The sequence below is a fragment of the Pan paniscus genome, chromosome 16 (assembly GCF_029289425.2).
Source record: "Pan paniscus chromosome 16, NHGRI_mPanPan1-v2.0_pri, whole genome shotgun sequence".
NCBI lineage: Eukaryota > Metazoa > Chordata > Mammalia > Primates > Hominidae > Pan > Pan paniscus.
Genome location: NC_073265.2, coordinates 60,191,608 through 60,215,613, shown reverse-complemented (window position 1 = coordinate 60,215,613; position 24,006 = coordinate 60,191,608). Strand labels below are relative to the sequence as shown.

The 24,006-nt window shown below is 36.1% G+C and overlaps 1 protein-coding gene across 4 annotated transcripts in view; it reads right to left on the bottom strand.

Moving 5' to 3' along the window:
- LRRC49 (leucine rich repeat containing 49) overlaps positions 1-24,006 on the bottom strand; it is a 160,151-nt gene that overhangs the window by 100,531 nt on the left and 35,614 nt on the right. For all 4 annotated transcript variants that reach the window (XM_003818539.5, XM_055098938.2, XM_055098937.2 and 1 more), the window contains one exon: positions 14,222-14,283. In XM_003818539.5, coding sequence (XP_003818587.1) covers positions 14,222-14,283 — 62 coding nt within the window. The remainder of the gene's footprint in view (positions 1-14,221; positions 14,284-24,006) is intronic.

Sequence of the window (24,006 nt, the reverse complement as noted above, 5' to 3'; positions counted from 1 at the left end):
AACGAACAATGGGGAAAGTATTTCCTATTCAATAAATGGTGTTGAGATAACTTGCTAGCCACATGCAGAAGATTGAAACTAGACCCCTTCCTCTCACCATATACAAAAATTAACTCAACATGGATTAAAGACTTAAATCTAAGACCTAAACCAATAAAAACCCTAGGAGAAAACCAAGTAAACACCATTCTGGACATTGGCCTTGGCAAAGAATTTATGACTAAGTCTTCAAAAACAATGCAACAAAACAAAAAATTGACAAGTAGGACCTAATTAAACTAAACAGCTTCTGCACAGCAAAAGAAACTACCAACAGAGTAAATAGACAACCTACAGAATGGGAGAAAATATTTGCAAACTATGCATCTGACAAAGGTCTAATATCCAGAATTTATAAAAAACTTGAATCAGTAAGCAAAAAACAAATAACCCCATTATAAAATGGTCAAAGAACATGAACAGACATTTCTTAAAAGAAGACATACATGTGGCCAACAAATATATGAAAAAATGCTCATATCATCACTAATCATTAGATAAATGCAAATCAAAACCACAATGATATGCTGGTGAAAAGGGAGAATACTTATACATTGGAGAAAAGGGAACACTTATACACTGCTGGTGGGAGTGTAAATTAGTTCATCCATTGTGGAAAGCAGTGTGGAGATTCCTCAAAGAACTTAAAACAGAATTACCATTTGACCCAGCAATACCACTATTGGGTTTATATCCAAATGAAAATAAATCATTCTACCAAAAAGACACATGTTAATCACAGCACTATTTACAACAGCAGACACGGAATCAACCAAGATGTCCATCATCGATGGACTGGATAAAGAAAATGTGGTACATATACACCATAGAATACTACACAGACATAAAAAATAATGAAATATCTTTTGCAGCAACATGGATACAGATGGAGGACATTATCCTAAGCAAACTAACATAAGAACAGAAAACCAAATATTGCATGTTCTCACTTATAAGTGGGAGCCAAACGATGAATACACATGAACACAAAGAAGGGAACAAAGACACTGGGGACCACTTGATGGGGGAGGGTGAGGGGAAGGCATATCTTGGAAGTCCACCTATCTGGTACTGTGCTCACTACCTTGGTAATGGGATCATTCATATACCAAGCCTCAGCGACCCACAATTTACCCATGTAACAAACCCGCATATGTAGCCCCGAACTTAAAATTTTAAAAATAAAAACAAAATATAAAATACAAAATTTCACAAAGTTCCAAAAAGTAAAACTTGAATTTACTGTGTGCCAAGTACTACACTGTATTCACACAAATGAAGTGATGTGTAGGTATTGTGATAGGTATTGTAAGTAACCTAGAGATGATTTAAAGTATACAGAAGCATGTGCATAGGTTATACACAAATATTATGCCATTTTATATTGGGGAGCATTGGTGGATTTTGGTATCCACGGGAGGGGTCGAGTGGGTTCCTAGAAGGAATCCCATAAAGATATGGAGGGAAAACTATATAGTACATCATAAACCAAAAACAGGGTCACTTATTATAATTAACAAGTATTGTGTACCACAGATAACTGTACGTGCTACACTTTGATATGACTGGCAGCTCAGTAGGTTTGTTTACATCAGCATCAGCAAAAATATATATGTAATAAGTTGCGGTATGATGTTATAATGGCTATGATATCACTAGACAACAGGAGCTTTTCAGCTCCTTTATAGTCTAGGTAACCACCATTGTAAATGTGGTCCATCGCTGACCAAAATGTTGTTACTCAGTGTATGACTATATAGGTATGTGTGTTGTATGTAAACTGAAAGTGTTTCGGAAAGACCAGGACTTGGCAAACTACAGCCCACAGGCCAAATATGCTCTATCACCTGTTTTTGTATGGCCCACAAGTTAATAATGGCCTCTATGTTTTAAAATGGTTAGAAAAAAATGTCAAAAGAAGAATATGTCATATGTGAAAATGATATGAAATACAAATTTCAGGGTCCATAAATAAGTTTTATTGAAACACAGCTCTGCCCATTCATTTACATATTATTTATGGCTGCTTTTGTGTTACAAAGGGAAAGTTAAGTACTTGAAACAGAGACCAACTGGCCTGCAAAGAATCATGTACATGATACCAATTTAAGTTATCTAAATACACACATACACACATACATATACACATGCATATTTCCTAATTCTATCCACTGAGATGGCCCAGAAACAATGATAACTCAAAAAGGATAAGCACACCTTGCACTCAAATCTTAGTTTCTAAACAGCATTCTCCACTAAAAGTCATTAGAACTCCTTGGAGAAATGGCTGATTCCAGAGCTAGGACTGCAAAAGTATAAGATGAGCCTGGAACATCTTGTTGGGCCAGAAAGGAAGGAAGTACTTAAAGAATGAGGACACATCAAAAGACCACAGGACCCTTCTTGAGAAATCAGAGAAAATATGAACATCAAAATAAATAATAATAGTAAAGGATTACATCCCTCTTTTGTTCCCTGTATGCAAAAAAAAAAAAAAAAAACTTTGCTAATGGAATCAGAATTCCTGAGGGCTAAAAGTATGACCCCCTGTAATATTAATACAAGTACATTTTAACAGATATTCACAGCTTTAAAAGGCGTGACTCCAAGGGTTAATGCCTTAGTGGTAGAATGAAAAGCAGTAGGTGAAGCACACATGCTCTATCAGGAGTGCAATGAAGTAAAGTTAGACTTAGGCAGAAGTATGTGTGTGCTTATCCATAACGTGTTTATATATATTTGAAAGATATGAACTCTCTGAGAGGGACAGGAGAACCATGCTGTGGAATAAGGAAGAACCTCTGATATCTAGGTCAGGCAGACAGATGGCAATGAGGGGTGGGGGAGATTGAAAGTAGAACACACACGAACACACATGTGTGCACACACATACACACACACAGGAAATGGGATGAAATGACCCAAAGTAAAGGAGTTAGCTAGTTCTAACATTAATGTGAGCAAAGGCATGAAAGAGGAAATAAGTTTATTGGACAACTATTGTTATTATCTTCTTTCCCAACTTCCCTTCCCTTGGTAATAAAACACCCCTTTCCTGTAGTAAACCCATTCCACAAACTGATCCCACACCCATTGTCCTAGGGGATAAGGACCATATGTCCCAGGATTGAGCATTCAGTATGTCCTGTATGTCCCTGGCTGCGGCGATTCATTCCAAGTGGGCACCTGACCTAAATGAACACAATCAGAATCCTCTGCAGCAGTGCTTCCCAGACTGTAATGTGCATTTAAATCACCAGGAGACCTTTTTAAAATGACAGTTCTCACCCAGAAGGTCTAGGGTAGGGCTTGAGATCCTGGGCTTCCAATAAGCTTCCCAGTGATGCTAATACTGCTGGTTCAAGGACACAATTTTGAACATTAAGGCTCTTCAGAACCTTTTGCCAGAGCAATCAGAGATGAAGCGCTCTTTATACCAGAACTGCTAAGTGACAGACTGTGATTCTCAAGCTGTTGGCTTTTCCAAAAGCTGCAAGGTTTTTTTTCATGTTTCTGTCACTCACGTCTTTGTATGTTCTCTGTCATTAGGTTATACACTCATGGAAAACAAAAGTCATATGTTTAACTTCTGTTACTCTCCACAATGCCTTTTTTGGTGTTTTAAACATAAAGATACATAATCAATGTTCTTCAACAACCAACTTGGAAAAAAACTTGAATTCTTTAGATGAAAGAGATGGAGAAGGTATTTTAATGAAATTGTAAAGGACAGGAAGGAGGAGGATCAGCTACTAGCTATCACTATTGAGGTAAAAATAACACATCCTCAGGATATCCCTAAGATAATCTTAGATCCTAAACCCACCCAGCTATGAAAAACTGGCATCACTCATAATCCCTGAAGTAGGTCATTTTGAAGAATAACAAGCCAATACCCATGAAATGCCAAAAAGCAAGCCCCAAAAACAAGTCTGAAGAAACTAGCAGAAAAATATTATTAATCTTATTTCACATTTACTCAGTGCTTCCCAGGATATTCCTAAACTAAAAACTATGGTCTCTAACCTGGGGGTCTATAATTGACATTGTCTATTTCTTTTTAAGCCATAAAAAGGAAGTCTTATGAAAAAAAAAGGGACTACAATAGACATTTCCCAAAAGAGGATTACAAATGGCCAAAATGTAGATGAAAAAAATCATCAAGGAAATTCATTAAATTAAAACCACAATGAGATATCATCTCACACCTGTTAGGATGGGTATTTTATAAAAAAGACAACAGATAAGTGTGGGTGAGAATGTGGAGAGAAGAAAACCCTGTACATTGTTGCTGTCAATATAAATTAGTACAATCATTATAAAAAAGATTATGGAGGTTCCTAAAAAAATTAAAATTAGAGCTACCATATGAACCAGCAATCCCATTTCCAGGTATATTCTGAAGGAAATAAAATTAGTATGTTGAAAACGTATCTGTACTCCCATGTTCATTGCAGCATTATTCACAATAACCAAGATATGGAATCAACCTAAGCGTCCTTAAATAATGAATGGATAAAGAAAATGTGGTATATATATGCACAGTGGAATACAATTTAGCCTCAAACAGAAGTAAATCCTGTAATTTTTGACAACATGGACAAACCTGGAGGATATTATGCTAAGTGAAATAAGCCAGGCACAGAAAAACAAATACAACATGATCTCACTCATATGAGAAATCTAAAAAAGTTGAACTCATAGAAGCTGAGAGTAGAATGGTAGTTATCAGAGGCTATGGTCATGTAGGGTGATTGGGGAGATGTTGGTCAAAGGATACAAAATTTCAGTTAGACAGGAGGAATTAGTTCAACATGGTGATTATATTTAATAACAATGTATTGTATACCTGAAAACTGCTAAGACTTTAAATGTTCTTTAATAAAATCTTTAAATAAGACATTAAATGTTATTACAAAAAAGGTAAGTATGTGAGGTAACATATATGTTAATTGGTTTTAGTCATTCTATAATGTGTGTATATATATATATCAAAACATTATCTTGTATACCACAAATATATACAACTTTTATTTGTTGATTTAAAAAATGTTTAAAACAAAACCAAACAATGCCCAGAGACTAGTTGACAGTTCTAAACTACTTTTTAAGATATTTTGGGGTGTATAATTAAGTCACTGTGATACCTTCCTGTGCATCCAGGATAAAGAAGCCTAACTGTTTCACTTCCAGAAGTATCCTCCTTATGGAGAATCCCAACTTCCTTACTTGCATGGAAGCAAAATTTTTTAAAGAAGAAAATACCCTCCTCTTTTAACCAAGCCCAATGCCCTTAATGGTCAGGCAATTATTTTCCTTCCTGAGCAAGCTGAGTTTCAGTCCTACAAAAAAAAAAATCTTTAATACTAAAAACAAATAAAAAGGAAACAAATTCACCCGTCTAATAACCTGGACAGACAGACAGATACACACACACACACACACACACACACACACACACACACACAGGTTGTTAAATACAGAAAGAATGTATTGTTGATTTAAGGGGAATTCCATATTCTTTAAGTACCAGACAGGTAAATGGCAGAGATGATATACAATCATGACAATTTGAAAATCTGGTAGATAGAGCTTGCAGTTTTTGCCATGACAGCATCAGACTCACCTTCCCAATGTAAACAACTATGAAACTGGACAAAATATATGAAGCAGATGTTGACTAGCTCAGGGCTGTGATCCTTGGGAGAAGACAGACATATAAAAGCCAAGTTCATCTCGGCTTTCTGCCTGAGGGTACTTACAGATCATAGCACAGGGAAGTGGAGCTAGAGACAGAACAGAGGTCTCACTGGGTAGATGAAATAGAAGTCAGAATTTGGGTCTGTTGAGGCTACTGGAATTTGGGTGAAGAGGAATGGAGAGGAGGGAACCTTGTAGAGAAGGAACTCCAGAAGTCTGCATAGGGGTCTCTTGAGTATTTGGCTAAATATTAGGATGTGGGTACACAGGGTATAATTCCACAAAGCTTAGCAAAATATAACTATTGAGGGGCTGTGAGATGAAGAGTATCTATGGGTCACATGGAACTGGGAGACATTGCAATTCCAACCAAATAGAGTGAAGAGACCTCAATGAATACCCAGATTATATATCTGAAGTCCAAGAACAGCCATGCCTTAGGTGTGAGGCGACTCTGTGTCAAGAAACAATGTGAATATTTTCATGTTTCTGCATGGTAATGGCCTTCTGAGCAAAGAAAATTGGCACTTTGATTAAAGGGTGACTGAATAGATAGAAATGATAAGAGCAATATGGACATTTAGGCCGGGCGCAGTGGCTCACGCCTGTAATCACAGCACGTTGGGAGGCCAAGGCAGGCAGATCATCTGAGGTCTGGAGTTTGAGACCAGCATGGCCAACATGGTAAAACCCTGACTCTACTAAAAGTAAAAAAGTAAGTCGGGCATGGTGGCACACACCTGTAGTCCCAGCTACTTGGGAGGCTGAGGCAGGAGAATTGCTTGAACCCTGGAGGCAGAGGTTGCGGTGAACAGAGATCGCGCCAGTGCACTACAGCCTGGGCGACAGAGCAGTGAGACTGGGTCTCAAAGAAAAAAAAAGAGTAATATGGAAATTTATCTCTAAGAACTATGTGTTTACATTTCAAAGGGTATCAAAAATGTGGAGCCATTTGTTTATATTCCAAAAGATTATTGGCCAAAACACCTTTGACTTTTCTCTTCAGAGAGGATTTGTTTACATTAGGAAGACAAGGTCTCAGTTTCTCTCTGTGTTCTCTCTTTCCGTCCTGGAGGGGAGAAGGTGCAGTTATGTAAGCAGCTTCTATATAAGCTTCAAGACTAATAATTTGGGGTTTCTCTCATGTACTAGAGGCCCCTCCTCATACATGCAGGTGACATCTGCATTTATCACAGCACCATGGGAAAAAAATGGAGCATGGGAAACTAATACAAGATATTCTGCAGGTAAATAATCAGTCTGCCTCGGATACACAAATCTTATGTTTACTGTCGTAACAAAAAAAATATGGATGTGTTACAGTAAGTAGCTAGCCAGGCTCCAGTGGGGCTGGAGAGGGCTCCCCAGCAACCAGGAATGTCAGGCGACCCTCAGGTGATGGTCAGGCAGTTGTTACACTGTTTCTCTAAAATAAGAATTGGTTGCAGCAGGCACCAGGGAAAGGCAGTCTCCCAATAGATAGAAAAAAACCTGAAACTGATACTCAGTAGTTTCCCAATAAGATCTACTGATAATTAGTGGCTTCGCACTGGAGTTGGGCAAGTGGGCTCAAGCATGTGCATTAAGAGGCAAAATGTTAGAGTTTAACTGGTATATGACCTTCTAGGAACAGTTGACTGGTAAGGGAAGAATGCCTCAAGTGAGCATGTGTGCAACTCCAGTAAACACACTGTGCATGCGGCCTCTCCCAAATGCCAGCAGGCCATTGCACATATGGACAGCCCACTGCAAGGGAAGAATCAGGGGAGAAGGGATGCAAGACCTGGGAAGTATGCCAACATATAAAACTCTAAATCAAAGGCCAAACTGGGCACTTGATCTCTCAAGTTGCCCACTTGGCCCTCTTCCAAGTGTAATTTACTCCCTTTCATTCCTGCCCTAAAGCTTTTTAATAAACTTTCACTCCTGCTCTAAAACTTGCCTTGGTCTCTCCTTTTGCCTTATGCCCCTCAGTCAAATTCTTTCTTCTGAGGAGGCAAGAATTGAGGTTGCTGCAGACCCATACAGATTTGCCGCTGGTAACAGATATAAAAATATACTACTCTAGTTCTATAATAAGTATCACTTTAGACCTCCCTTAAAAAAAAAAACTAAACTAAAAATAAACCTCAACAGGATCAACCTGATTCTCTAGTAGCTATCAAAACAAAACTCAATAATCCTTAAATCTCTCAACAGAACATCCACAATGCCCAGAATACAATCAAAACAATTGCCAGATGAGGAAGAAGCAATAAAAATTGAAACATATATTAACGAGAAAAAAAGTCACTATAACAGTACTAAAGATGACACAAATGTTGGAATTAGTAGATAAGAACTTTAAAAGAGCTATTTATATAGATTTTTAAAATCTATACAATCACGTAGATATTTTTGCTTCTGACAGAGGGCTATCTTACCTTTTCATAAATGAGTTAGGAAACAGCTGAAGCAAGATCTCTGTTTTTCTCCCCCCACTTCGAGTTGTCCTGCCTTTCTGGACCAAACCAATGTATTTCTTAAATGTATTTGATTGACGTCTCGTGCCTCCCTAAAATGTATAAAACCAAGCTGCACCCTGACCACCTTGTGCACATGTTCTTGGGACGTCCTGAGGGCTGTGTCACGGTCCATGGTCACTCACATTTGGCTTAGAATAAATCTCTTCAAATATTTTACAGAGTTTGACTCTCTTCATTGATACTACCTCAAATCCCTTTTGGAAGTATTTCTATAATATAAGTACAAGAAATGCATTAGGGGAAACTAGTTATATATCTTAAGTTTGTTTCTAAGTGGATTTTGAATTTAATATACTTATACTTTGTTTCTGAATATTCTTTGAATTTTCATGCCTTTGTAAAACAAAATACAAAGGAAATAATAAAACGTATGTTGCTCTCAATTTATCATACTTGTTTGTTTCTGAACACCACCCAGTATGTAATCATGAGTAATTAATTTTAAGGCCCTTATGCACCAAAATTTTTCCTGCAACTTTTAGAACCTTCACGTGAATAAAATCCAAAGGGACCTTTGGTACATCAGTGTTTTCAAAACTGCTAACTCACTGCTATGAATAGCTATCAGCCTCTCAAATATGTATGTGTGAACTCAGACTGACACAAGGTATGCAAGCAGCCTGCTCCCAGGCCTTAGTTTAATTTTAGTTCCAGAAGCCTTCTTTTTAGAAAAACTCTCTCTCTCGCTTACACACACACACACACACACACACACACACACACACACACGCAAATAACCTTTACAGTAATAAAAATGGAGGCTTACAATTATAGAAGAATATCTGGAAAATTTCCTGTGAGTTTGCAATCATATATATATTTATAAGTTGGTTGAGAAGGTACAGGTAAAAAACCCTCCAACTGACTCGTAATGTCCATTAAAGAAAGGCAATCTTTTAATAGAAAACGATTACAATTTTGCAAAGATTAATTTCAACAACATTTTATAAAATGAAGTTGGAGAGCATACACGGTAGCACTCTCCACTTTATAATGTTATAAATAAAATCCATGAGAGTATCTGTATGTATTTTTGTACTTACAGCATTAATGCTTTAAATGGTTATAGATGCTGATATAAGGAGGATAATAAAAGAAGCTATGTAATAATAATTTAAAAAGTGACTGCTATCCATTAGATTTTTTTGCTTTTTGCTGCTTCAAAGGTAATGCAAAAGGAATACAACATACGTAATAGAGGGTCCCCAGTTTCCCCATTACGTTGTACATTGGCCCCCTTTTCTTTTTTTCTTTTCTTTTTTTTTTTACTGTCTACTACCCCTGCCCCATGAACTCTGACTCTTCAGTAAATTGCAAGGCTTGTGGAAAATCGTCCTCAGAAACTATCATTCTATAACATTTTAGAATAATTTTTGCTTTTGATCTCTAAAAGGAAAAACAGCACTTTAATAAAGTAGTATTGAAATAAGATATACAATGAAAAACCATAGAAAAATTATTTTAGTTTAAGTGCTGTGTTTCAAATAAAATAAATTTAGACCCAATAATTACATCAGCCCTGAGGATGATCAAACAAATTGATCTTACCTCAAAGTCTATTTTTCTGAAGCGGTAGAACATATCTATCATTAGTTGTGAATATCTATTTTAACCTATTTTCTGACTAAAAGAATTCAAAAGCTGGAGCTAGGCTTTACAGTCAGACCTACTAAGGCACTATATGCCACCTTACTATACTCAGAGGGGTTTACTCACAAAGAAGGAATAAAGCAGCATGGATGAAAACAAATGCCCCTATTTTTAAATCTTGTTTTTATGGGTCCTCCTTACATTATGCCCATCACATTTAGAAAAATGCAATTAAATGTTTGTCTGAAGGCGAATCACGTGTCAACCATTTGGTAAACCCCTCAAGAGGAGTTCAGTAGATAAATGGGTACCGATAATGAAACTTCCTTGACAAGCATGTACTCATTTCTCAAATTTAAAACTTAGCAGATGGTCAGAAAAGATCTGTCAATAGTTGATTTCCTCTGTTTAACTCAGTAAGAAGATTTGCATATCATTGGTTATCTGCTAACAAAGGAAAAGTAAAGGCATTCTAACAGTATGCTGCATACTAGAACTAAGGGAAATGATTTTCCTTCAAGCCAAAATAATGTAAGTGACACTTGCAATCCTGGAAGGCACAAGAATAAAACCTTGTATCTCAACTACAGGAATACTATCTAACAACCTGAGCTCATAAAAAATATCCATATAGGCCGGCGCAGTGGCTCACGCCTGTAATCCCAGCACTTTGGGAGGCCAAGGCGGGAGGATCACGAGGTCAGGAGATCGAGACCATCCTGGCTAACACAGTGAAACACCGTCTCTACTAAAAACACACACAAAAAAATTAGCCGGGCAGGGTGGCGGGCGCCTGTAGTCCCAACTACTCAGGAGGCTGAGGCAGGAGAATGGCATGAACCCAGGAGGCGGAGCTTGCAGTGAGCTGAGATTGTGCTACTGCGCTCCAGCCTGGGCGACAGAGCGAGACTCCGTCTCAAAAAAAAAAAAAAAAAAAATCCATATATTCTGAAGGTCAGTGAAATAATTTCCTCCTTAAAATACCAACTAGTACTAAATTAGACAACTGCAGGGCAGTTTAAAGTTTCCTAAATAGAAATAGATTCTTTTCTAGAAATATAATTGATATAGGGTGACTTATCAAGTTGAAATATAACTTGAGAAAAATGCAAGGAGAATGATTTCCTGATAAAGGTAAAATTATAAACCATTTTCAGTAAAATTTTGAAAATAGCCCGGAGGATTATCTTGTCTTAGAGAATAGTGATGAAGGAAAAGTCACACCCCAAAGCGTGTGCTTCAGTGACCTTTAACCATACTATATGTACTAACATATGTACTAACAAAGGTCATTAGAGAACTTAAAACAGCATTCCTTCCTAAAAAAAAAAAAAAAAAAGAAACCTAGTTTAAAATTTTCAGTGATATCATAAAGAAAAAGCTGAGTCCAAATAACATTGTCTTACTAAAGTAAGAAAAGAGGTATGAGAGGTCATTCCGGCAGAGAAGACTATTTTATCAGTGACATAGGTTAGAAATTCCAATGCAAAGTGACAATAAAAAGCAACATTATTTTTGTCAGTTTTATTGTTTTTAAATGTCTTACAGACAATGCACCTCCTTATTGTCTGTACCCTGGGACACACCACACCCACCACCCTAACCCTGATATACCCCACTGCATAAATAAAATTTTAGTTTCTCTAGAAATTATGGGCAAGATCCTTACCGACAAATCAGTAAATTAACCTGGAAGCCCAAAACAACTGCCAAGAGAACTTTGATTTGCTTATGGCTTTAAACCTCACAGGTCCACACATTAAACACAGACTAAATGACCTAGTAATAACATAAAAATGGACACACCAAAAAGAGTTCTTAGATCACACAGAAAAATATTTCTGTTTGAGGAATTAAGTTCTCCTTATAAATCTTTTCAATACAACTAGTAATACGTGTACTAAGAACACATACATGCTAGATGCTGAAGAGGCTGTAGTAAGCAGTACAGACATATTCCTCTGCCTTTGTCAAGTTTACAGTCTAACAGAAGGGACAATATAAAATGAAAGTACAATAAACTCTAACACTGCAATAATAGTGGAAATATAAGAAGCTATATCTCACAGAATTTTTCAAATTTTTTCATCTAACCCATAGTAAGAAACATATTTACATTGTAACCCAGTTTCCATGTTGTCTGTAGTAAAATAACATACACACATATGCATAGACATATCCATATATAATTAAAACTGGAAAATTTTTATGCAACAGTGTATGCTTTTAAAATGTGTGACAAACTCTGATATTTTCCATTCCATTTTAATTTGTCTGGTTTTAAATCACTAAATTGATCTTAGGATCCCTATATGGGTTTTGACCTGAAGTTTGAATAACACCGACCACTGGTATTTTTAAGTCAGCTGCATTTTTTAAATAAAGGTACAAATTCCTGAGCCCTACCTAAAACTACTGAATTAGAGTCCATGGAAGATAGGTCCCAGAAAGCTGGCACTGTAAAACCTGGCAACTCTATTATGCCAGGATATAGAAGAACAATTGTGCCCTGAATATATACTGTAGCTATCACTACAGGTTATCTGACAGCCCAGCTATCTGAGATATCTGTTATCTTGAGTAAAGTTCACAGAAATGTTTTCAAAGTTGTTCTCTCTGATTTTTCCCTCCTCAGACCCAATATATTCGCTATACCACCTCCTGGACCACAAGCATCAACAAAAACAGAGCAGGAAACGCACTGTGCCTCAAAAGCAGATCCGCTGGAAACACTAGAGGAAGGTATACTGTGAAAGCTATATAAAAACACAAAGAAAGCAATCACAGAGAGAATAAAAGCCTCAAAATTGTCAGCTGACTTCTATCTTTATTTTCTTGAGAAACCACACTTTTTAAAGAAAGTTGTAAATATTAATCTCATTAATCTTAACTTTGTTTTGCTGGGTCAGCAGAACTCCTTTCCAGGTTGGGAAGAAAACTTCCCAGATATAGGCAACCAAAACCAACTTCCTACAGAGCTAGGAATTTAGGAGTTTAGAAATTCAGATATCCTGGGGACCTGGGAACATCATAACCCCTATATAACCAAATTTATATCTCTCTTTAAATTACTCCCCATAAACAAGAAGCAAAAGAAGTAATGAGTTCCACCACAGGTTGGGGGAATCTAAAAGTTTGTATCTTAAACAGAGAATATTTCGCATATTGTAAAAACGAGACACTATCTTCTCTAAAGAGTTGTTAATGATTTTTAGGAAGAAATTCCCCTAAAAAAAATGAGTGACCCTTCCATTGCCATTGAAAAGAAATTCTACCTCCCCAACAAGATAGAATAATGGCACCTGGAATGTTGCATTCAAAATATACTAAGAGGAATATGAAAAGTCTATCAAAAAAACTTTAATATTTTTTCCCACAGAAGAGAAAAAAGAGAAAGAGTATTTTCTTCAAAATAATGTCTATTTGCAAAGCTCACTGTCTTCAGATAATTTCTGTCTTTTAGAGACATAGTACAGGATGATTGGGTTAAAACAAGTCTGATGGCAGACATGCAAAAAACATGCCAACAGACAACACACAAAAATTAAACTAGTTTTTAATACAGAAGCATAGACCTGGAGTTCAGGAAAAGATATGCTCTAAATCTTTTTATATATATTTTTTACCCTCTTATAAAAGCAGATTCAAAGAACAGCTTTGAAGTGAAACTAAAGAACTGAGGGCATTAAAAAGCCCAGTTCAAACTAAGTGGCTCCTGGGAAGGAGGAGAAGGAAAGAATTAGTGAAAAAGTAGGGGCCCTTTTGCATTGAAAAGTCTTACTGTACGTCTCAGCTCCAATTCTAAATGAGACATCATCACAATATAAAGGATAATATGCTTCAAATAGTTAGAAAACTAAATTTATACATTTCCATATTCTAATCCACTGTCTCTTAGCAGCATTAATTCTAAGTAGAGATACTAAGTTAGAAGGCAATTTGGCCTAATTAGCAAGTGGCTCAGTGACAAATATAGCCTGCTGTATTAAAATTGCTTAGTAGCTATACAAATTGTAGCTGACAATTTATGAAAGAAATTCTAATTCAACTGACCAGTGCCGTGAATGTCAAACAAAGGACAGCAAAATATACATTGAAATTTCTATGTACTCATGTTTTACAAAAGAGCAACTCTAAAGCATAATTAAATCAAAAGCACATGCTATATTAATTTCATCATGTTAGCATTACAGGCAAGAATACACACAAGAGCTTTGCTTTTCCACAAAGAACTTTGTCTTATCATTTTCTAATTTAAAATCTTCCATGCTAGTAAAATTCTCCAAGGTATTTACAATCTTAATCTAAAGCACTAGAACTCACACAATCAAGTTATAATGAATGACAACTTGGGAGTTTCCACTTACCTAGATATATTATTGAAGCTGAGAAAGAGATGTTGGAGGCAGGGCAAATTATCCACATCTCTCTGGAAGAAAACAGACAGCAAAACTTAATCAGATGAAAGAAAAAAATATTATAAATGTCTTCTTGCTAAGCTATTGAAATATATAATCATTTCTATTTACTGCAACATTGCTACATCACTGATTTCTACTGGACACTGAGCTCCATTCTCCTCCACTGCAGATTAAATGGGAGGGTTTCAGTACATCCGCAGAACAAGCTGCACCACTCGCAAGGTAAAAAGCACTGAGGAGACAGGGAGAGATGCTGCCGCTAGCCTCTTTAAGCATGCTTTTGGGAAAGATGCCAAAATGCTACTTCAGCACTTCAACTGTAGCACAAATACAGTATGATCAAACATTTGTTAAAAATCACTGTTAAAAAGAAGCCATTCAAAAGCTTTAACATTTAAATTTATAAAATTAGCTTTCTAAACAATAGTGAGAATTTTAAAGCTATTTAACTCACTGGTCTCAAAACCTTGGAAATAAACCATCAGTTACAAATGAACCAATACACTAATGATTCCCCCATAAAACTAAAAGCAAATCATGGTAAGTGTCACTGAAGGGTACTGTAAGGGCAATTTCTCATCTAAGCTCATATCAGAGGTTCTTACAATAGGAAATCTACCATATTATATTTATGCACACCACCCCAAAAACATACCACTGCTGTTTAAATACAGTTAACCTTAACAAATATTGAATTGCTTAGGACCAAATTATTTTAAAAAAAAAACAACAAAAAATAAAGTAAAAGCTACCTAATTCATTTCATGAAAAGACATAAACCTTCTGAAAAGATTTATATATAATGGAGTAACAGAATCTTACAGATGCTTGGTAATTACCAAGTCTACAACTTTATTATTCACCTAGAAAAGTGACCAATCGAGGTTACTACAGGGGGAGAATAAGGGTGTGGTGGGAAGGTGGCCCAGGAGTACATACAGTCAGTCCCTAGAGGCTGAGACAGGGAAAGATTCCAGTATCCTGACTTCCAGTGCTCTGATCCTCAAAGTGTTACATACTGCCATGTCTCATATAAAATGTTTTTCGTTTTTAAGGGCAGTATCATTTGCAGTAATTCTCAGTTACATTAATTTGAATAATACAAAAATAAGTATATTTTATATGTTATTGTGACCAATATTTAATCCTAAATCAAAACTTGTTTTACTGTTTCCATAAATCATCGTCTTTCTTCCTCCCTCCTTTTCTTCCCTCCATCTGAAAACTACCATTTCTAAGACCCGAGTAAGAGTTTAGGCAAGTGCATTAAAATTATTGACAAACCTAGCTTTTCCCAAAATGCTGTATTTATTTTTTTAAAGTTTGTTATTCAAAGAAAATATAAAAGTGATAGAATTAGGACAGAACCACTTTTTAATGGTTTTTCAGGGAGCAAAGGAAAAATGAAGCTGCCTTGTTTTTCTACCTACCCTATGTACTATTCTCCAAACTTCTCTCAACCCTTTAGACCCTAAACAGTGTAAAATCAATACAATACACTGGCTATGTATACCATTCATTTGACATTACCATTCTGAGGCCCACTCCCACGAAGCCTATTCCACAGATGTGAGACAATGATTTTTAGAGCTTTTCATGGCCAAGGAGTAAGTCTGTGGAAACAGGAGGGCAGCCAAATTTCCCTCAGTAGGTGATATACTTCATATGTTGGCAAACTTTTAAAATCATCTCTTTCAGCTACTTCTCTCTGATATTCCCATAAATGGAGGAGGAGTGATAGACTAGTGGTAGGGCTCATTTCACTCCAGGGCCCTAGTTTCCAAAGGAAATGGCAGCCTGCTGCCTATCTGGTCTCTAGAAACATGAAGTCATAGCCAGACTGAAAACCCTCTCTGTATTCCTGGGGAAATCTCTTCTCCCAGATTCTTCCTGGAATCTACCTGAGATATTTCTGGGCACAATCATTGTTACTGGCACTCAACCTGGAGAAACTGAGAGGTAGCAGCCTTTAAAAATACATTTTAAATCCTTTGAATCAAGGCATCTCATTTAAAAAATACATTTGTCCCTTTGAGCTCCAGCATGCCATCTTCAGAGATTATAAACACCTTCTAAGACATAACTTTTTTCAATAAAAATAGAAAACTCAAATTCCATCAGGATATAATTTGTGAGAATTATATAGTTTATTTGACAAAATTATATTATAATTATTTAATCTTTGTTTATGAGACAAAATTTTACAAGTCTTTATGAAATTTTTAAAATCATTAAATGTCATTGCCTAGTAGAGTTATCGAAAATATAAAAATATTCACAAGTTGAAACACTAAAATGCAGAATTCAATTCTATATATCCTCATAATCACATAGATACCCTTTCCAGAACTTTAAAAAGCAAATAATTATACACAATCATTTTTCGTTGTTCCAAATTTCATTTCTGTAAGAAAATGTTAACTTTTCTCTAATTTTTTAGCAATTCTGTGATATACTTTTGTAACAAAATTCTAGCATTATAATAGACAAAAAGAAAACACCGTATTTACCGTATCAATTATCTATGCATGCATTATTTACAGAAGAAAGACCTGTTAAAAACTACTAGGGGATGGCTCCTCTAATATAAGAGAGTAAACAAAAGATGGGATATATATAAGATTCAGGGAGTACAATTCATCATCTAGGAGAGGCAAAGAGAAATCCAAGGATGAAATCTGTATAGCAGGGCTAAATGCAAGCAGACTTCATTAGACAGGGGACAGGAGGCTCTGGAAGGGTATCTCCAAGAGGTAAAAATGAAACACAGATCACCTGAAGTCTTTGCCTATACAGAAAGGGATTTTAGGATTTTGTTGGAGAGTTTGGACATTAATGATAGTTAAACAAGCCCTAAATTGAGACAGCTATTAATCTCAGGGAAAACAAAAGTTTAACATCATGGTCCAAAACTCACTTTGAAAACCTCACCTTGCTTTGTCAACCATCCTAATCTATTCTATCATAAATGTATCCATTTTCATTAAGCCCCTGCATTGAAAGACCCACCCTAAACCAGAACCCCAAGAAATTTCAAACTAAATCTCCTGTCTCTGCCTTTGAAGATACAGCCAAGGCTATGTCAAGGCAGTGTGCTTTTACTTGCCAGTAGTAATTTCTCCTTTGCTTTATCAACTAGTCATTCTGGCGGTACTCTGCAGGAGCCAGCACTCAACAATCTGCTTACCTAAAAATTATTTCGGAATGACAGGGAAAGTGGAAATGGGGGTTAGGGATAATGTAAGAAAGGTAAATTCTCATCTATTTAAGAAAAAGTATTTATTTTACTGTCAAGCATTAAATACCCCTAACATATCTTTTCTGGAGGTAACTATTTCAGCATCAGAGAAACTATAACAAAGAAGCCAGAATGTTAACATACCTAAGATGAGAGGGAAAAAAATGAAATAAAATGTTTACATGTAGGGGAATATTTATAGCTCGTTATTAATTTCCTCATTATCTTAAATTTATTATTTTTAATAAAACATAATACTGAAAATAATATTCAAAACATTTTTTGAAGTAAAATTCAAAACTATTTTATGTATTTGGAAAATATAATCTTTTAAAAAATAGAAAAAATTATTTACCACAAGATTATTTGAAAGGATTACAATTCTTTATTTTCCAAAAAAATACTGATTTGTTTTCTGAGAAAAATGCTTGTCCTACTCTGCTCAGGCACTGTTGTCCGTATCCCTAAACTGCATAAAAGAACTAAATGGCCAGGTGTGGTGGCTCGTGCCTGTAATCCCAGCACTTTGGGAGGCTGAGGTGGGTGCATCATTTGAGATCAGGAGTTCGAGACCAGCCTGACCAGTGTGGTGAAACCCCATCTCTACTAAAAATACAAAAATTAGCCAGGCACGGAGGTGTGTGCCTATAGTCCCAGCTACTTGGGAGGCTGAGACGGGAGAATTGTTTGAACGAGGGAGGCGGAGGTTGCAGTTAGCCAAGATTGCGCCTCTGTACTCTAGCCTGGGCAACAGAGCAAGACTCCATCTCAAAAAAAAAAAAAAAAAAGAGAGAAAGAAAAAAGAAAAGAAAAGAACTAAATGATTCAGCAATCTGATCACGTGGGGAATATCTATCACTGGAGCTATTTTTAGAGCAGCTTCCTCTAGAGGAATAAGGAAGAAGAAAGGTGAACAGATTTTGACATGCACCAAGGATTTTGACATGCAACAAGTAGGGCAAAGATGTCCATAATAAAATCATAGCTACTCTCATTTTTACTATGTAGGCTTTCATACAAAACAAGTTAGAGTAAAAATATATAGGGGTAATTATTCTAACTTTGAGAGCTGTAAACAGATTCATTCACAAAACATCAAACAAGCTTGGAAACAAAAAACAATGAAGTATTCCTTTTTAAAAAAAAAGACTTATTAAATTAATTCCAAAATAACTACTTGCTTCACCTATCACTTTGTGACACAGACACTTATTATATGAGGACTAATAGCTGCAAGCCATCATATTAAAACTCTAATCATATATATAAATGCCAATGAAAAAAGTCCATTATTTGGCAGTTATCCAAAGGCATTAATGGGTTTACCTGGTTTTTGTACTTGTTTACTACCCATTACACAGCAATAGATATCAGTCAATTCACCAGTCTGATTTTCTTCTACACACTGTTTTAATACCCCAGAGCAAAAACTGAAAGGGAACTTAAAACCAGACCAGTAAGAAGGCACTGATATGCTGACTAATTAGGGAAATGTCCAGTCTTTATAATCTAGGAGAACTAGATTTAACAGCTTTGAGGAAATCAATAAAAAGCCTCAATTTCATAACCATAGGCTTTCCCTCACTGGAATTTACAGTTCAAATTTACATCACAAACATAATCTAAAAAGACCCCTCATAAAAAGTGGTACCTGGCATTCATGACCCTAACACTCCTGGCAAAACTGTCTAGAAGGACACGAATTCAACTCAGGCTTTGCAACATCCTGACTATTCCAAACTATTAAACTATAAAGAAAAAATTACCATGAGTAACAGTCAGTAGAACTTTCAGGCAACAGATGAGGAAATGCCAAAAAATTAAGAAAATATAGTAACTTGATAAAGACTATGGAATATTTATCTTTAAATTTATAAGAGCAATGAAAAAAATTAAAAACAAGAAAAAATAAGGTACATGCATGCCTCGTTTAATCATGCTTTGCAGATATTGTGCTTTTTTTAAAATTTTACAAATTGAAGGTTTGTGGCAATCCTGTATCAACCAAGTCAGTGCCATTTTTCCAACAGCATGTGCTCACTTCGTCTCTAGGTCACATTTTTGTAGTTCTCACAATATTTCAAATTTTATTATTATTATATTTGTTATGATTATCCGTGATCAGTGATCTGTGATATTACTATTGTAATTGTTTTGGGGCATCACAAACTGTGCCCATAGAAGGTTGCAAACTTAATCAACAAATGTGTGTTCTGACTGCTCCACTCACTGGCACTTCCCCCATCTCTCTCCCTCTCCTTGGTCCTACCTTTGCCTCGAGGCACAACAATATTAAAACTAGGCCAATTAATAACCCCTACAATGGTCTCTAAGTGCTCAAGTGAAAAAATGAGTTACAAGTCTCTCACTTAAAATCAAAAGCTAGAAATGGTTAAGCTTAGTGAGAAAGGCATGTTGAAAGCTGAGATAGGCTGAAAACCAGGCCTCTTTCACCAGCTAGCCAAGTTATGAATGCAAAGGAAAAGTTCTTGGAGAAAATCAAAAGTGCTACTCCAGTGGAACACACAATTAATAAATAAAAACAATAGGAAGAAAGTTTGAATGGTCTGGAAAGATCAAACCAGCCACAGTATTCTCTTAAGCCAAAGCCTAATCCAGAACAAGGCCTTAACTCTCAACAATTCTATGAAGGCTGAGAGAGATAAGGAAGCTGCAGAAGAAAAGCTAGAAGCTAGCAGAGGTTGGTTCATGAGGTTTAAGGACAGAAGCCATCTCCAGAACATAAAAGTGCAAGGTGAAGTAGCAGCAAGTGCTGATGTCAAAGCTGCAGCAAGTTACCTAGATAATCCAGCTAAGATAACTGATGAAGGTGGCTACCCTAAACAACAGATTTTCAATATAGAGAAACAGCCTTCTATTGGAAGAAGATACCATCTAGGACTTTTATAGATGGAGAGGAGAAGTCAATAACTAACTTCAAAGCTTCAAAACACATGCTGACTCTCTCGTTAGGAGCTAACAAAGTTGTTGACATTAAGATGAAGCCAATGCTCCTCTGCCATTGTGAAAATCCTATGGCCCTTAAGAATTGTGCTAAATCTACTGTGCCTGTGCTCTATAAACAGAACAACAAAGTTGTATGCTGATGACAGTATATCTGTCTGCAGCATGGTTTACTGAATATTTTAAGCCCACCATTGAGATCTGCTCAGGAAAAAATTTTCCTTTCAAAATATTACTGCTTATTAACAATGCACTTGGTCACCCAAGAGCCCAGATGGAGATGTAGAAGGAGATTAATGTTGTTTTCATGCCTGCTAACACAACATCCATTCTGCAGTCCATGGAGCAAGGAGTAATATCAACTTTCAAGGATTATTATTTAACATATACATTTCATAAGGCTTTAGCTGCCTTAAATCGTGATTCCTCTACTGGATCTGGGCAAAGTAGACTGAAAACTTTCTAGAAAGAATTGACCATCCTAGATGCTATTAAGAACATTCATGATTCATGGGAGGAGGTCAAAATATCAACATTAACAGGAGTTTGGAGGAAGTTGATCCCAACCCTCATGGATGACTTTGAGGGGTTCAAGACTTCAGTGAAGGAAGGAACTGCAGATGTGGTAGAAAGGGCAAAAGAACTAGAACTAAAAGTGGAGCCTAAAGATGTGACTGAATGGCTGCAATCTCATGACCAAACTTGAATAGATGAGGAGTCACTTCTTACGGATGAGGAAAGAAAATAGTTTCTTAAGATGGAAACTGCTCCTGGTGAAAAGATGCTATGAACATGGCTGAAATGACAACAAACAATTTAGAATATCACATTAACTTAGTTGATAAAGCACCAGCAGGGTTTGAGAGGACGGATTTCAATTCTGAAAGAAGTCTTACTGTAAGTAAAATGCTATCAAACAGTATCTCATGCTACAGAGAAATCTTTCATGAAAAGAAGGGTCAATGAGGCAAACTTCATTTTTGTCTGAGTTTTACGCCACAGCCATCCCAACCTTCAGCAACCATCACCTTGATCTGTCAGCAGCCATTAACATCACGGCAAGACCCTCCCTCCACCAGCAAAAAGATTACAACTTGCTGAAAGATCAGATGATCATTAGCATTTTTTATTACTAAAGTATTTTTGAATTAAGGTATGTACATAGTTTTTTTAGACATAATGCTATAGCACATTTAATAGACTACAGTATAGTGTAAACATAACTTTTATATGTAAGCATTTTTTATTACTAAAGTATTTTTGAATTAAGGTATGTACATAGTTTTTTTAGACATAATGCTATAGCACATTTAATAGACTACAGTATAGTGTAAACATAACTTTTATATGTACTGGGAAACTAAAAACTTCATGTAACTCATTCCTACATTTATTCCTACATTTGCTTTATTGTGGTGCTCTGGAACTGAACCCACAGTATCTCTAAGGTATACCTGCATTAGAAATAAAGACATCTGGGCATTTATGAAAAAAATTCATGTAGAACTTCTACAAAGAAAAAACTACGGTCATTTTTAAAAACTCAATGGATGGACTGAAAATCATATTAGATAAATTGAGGATAAAGTTAGTGAATTCAAAGGTAGAACCAGATAAGTGATAAGAATGAAGAAATGAAGCAGAGAGAAATAAGAATGATGAAAATTATAGAAACAAAGAATAGAATGAAAAGGTCCATACTATATCTAGCAGGTGTTTAAGAAGTAGAAAGAGATAAAATGGAAGTGCAATATTTGAAAATATAAAGACTCAGAATGTTCCCATAATAAATGAAAGATATGTGCCAGGCACGGGGGCTCATGCCTGTAATCCCAATACTTTGGGAGGCCAAGGCGGGTGGATCATTTGAGATCAGGAGTTCGAGACCAGCCTGACCAATGTGGTGAAACCCCATTTCTACTAAAAATACAAAATTAGCCAGGAATGGTAGTGCACATCTGTAATCCCAGCTACTCGGGAGGCTGAGGCAGGAGAATTACTTGAACCCGGGAGGTGGAGCTTGCAGTGAGCCAAGACTGCAATTGCACTCCAGCATAGGCAACAAGAGTGAAACTCTGTTTCAAAAATAAATAAATAAATAAATAAAAGAAAATAAATAAATAAATAAATGAAAGTTATGAATCTGCAGATTTAGGAAACACAAATATTAGGTATGCTAATAAAATTACCACATTTTATTAAATCTAACATTATCTTACAACTATTTTATTCGGCACTTGGGGAAAATAAACTTAAAATTAACATAGTAGAATAATATATCACTTAAAATTTGTGTTTATTACTGAAAGAGCTCTTTTAGACTTACTTAACCAGATTTTTTTTACTGAATATCATTTTTATGCATACATAAAAAGTAAGTTACACAAAATAAATTTGTTGAACTTCCAGAATATCTCTACTTACTATATAGATGCGGTAGAAGGGCAAAAGAGCTAGAACTAAAAGTGGAGCCTAAAGATGTGACTGGATCTGGTATATAGTAAGTAGACGAATAGATGGAACAGAATAGAGGGTCCAGAAAAAAGATCCATTTGATTAGTACTCGATTTCAACAAAGACAACAGTTTAATTCAGTGGGGAAAGCAAGTTTTTTAAATAAAAGATAATGAAGAAAATAGATATCCCTATGTGGGAAAAATGAACTATGATCCCCTACCTCACAGCATACACAAACTTAACTAAAAATGGATGACAGGCTGGGCATGGTGGCTCATGCCTGTAAACTCTGACACTGTAGGAGGCCAAGATGGGAGGATCACTTGAGCCCAGGTGTTTGAGACCAGCCTAGGCAACATGGCAAGACCCCATCTCTACAAAAAATAAAAAAATTAGCCAGGTGTGGTGGCATGTGCCTGTAGTCCCAGCTACACGGAAGGCTGAGGTGGGAGGATTGCTTCAGCCCAGGAGGTCAAGGCTGCAGTGTGCTACGTTCGAGCCACTGCACTCCAACCTGGGCAACAGAGCGAAACTCTGTCTCAAATAAATAAACAAATAAATGAAAATAAAAATGAATCACATATCTAAATAGAAAGGTAAAACTATAAACCTTCTGGAGGAAAATGTAGGTGAACATAGTCATGATATTGGACAGGCAAAGATTTCTCAGACAGAACACAAAAGATAATAACAACTAACAAAAACAAATTGCTAAACTGAGCTTCACTAAAATTAGAAGTTTCTACATATCAAAAACACTGTTAAGAGAGTAAAAAGGCAAGCCTTTTTACATGGAGAAAATACACTCAATATATATATATCAAACAAAGGACCTGCATCTAGAATGATAAAAAGATAACCTAATTTTTTCAAACAGGTAACAGATTTGAACTGATACTTCATAAAAGATGAAAAGATGCTTGAAAAGATGTTCAGCATCATTAGTAATAAAGAAAATGCAAACTAAAAGCACAATGAGAATCATAGAATTGCTAAAATTATAAAGACTGACAAACTTTGGCAAGGATTTTGAGCAATGAGAACTCTCTATTGCTGCTGGGAGCATAAAATG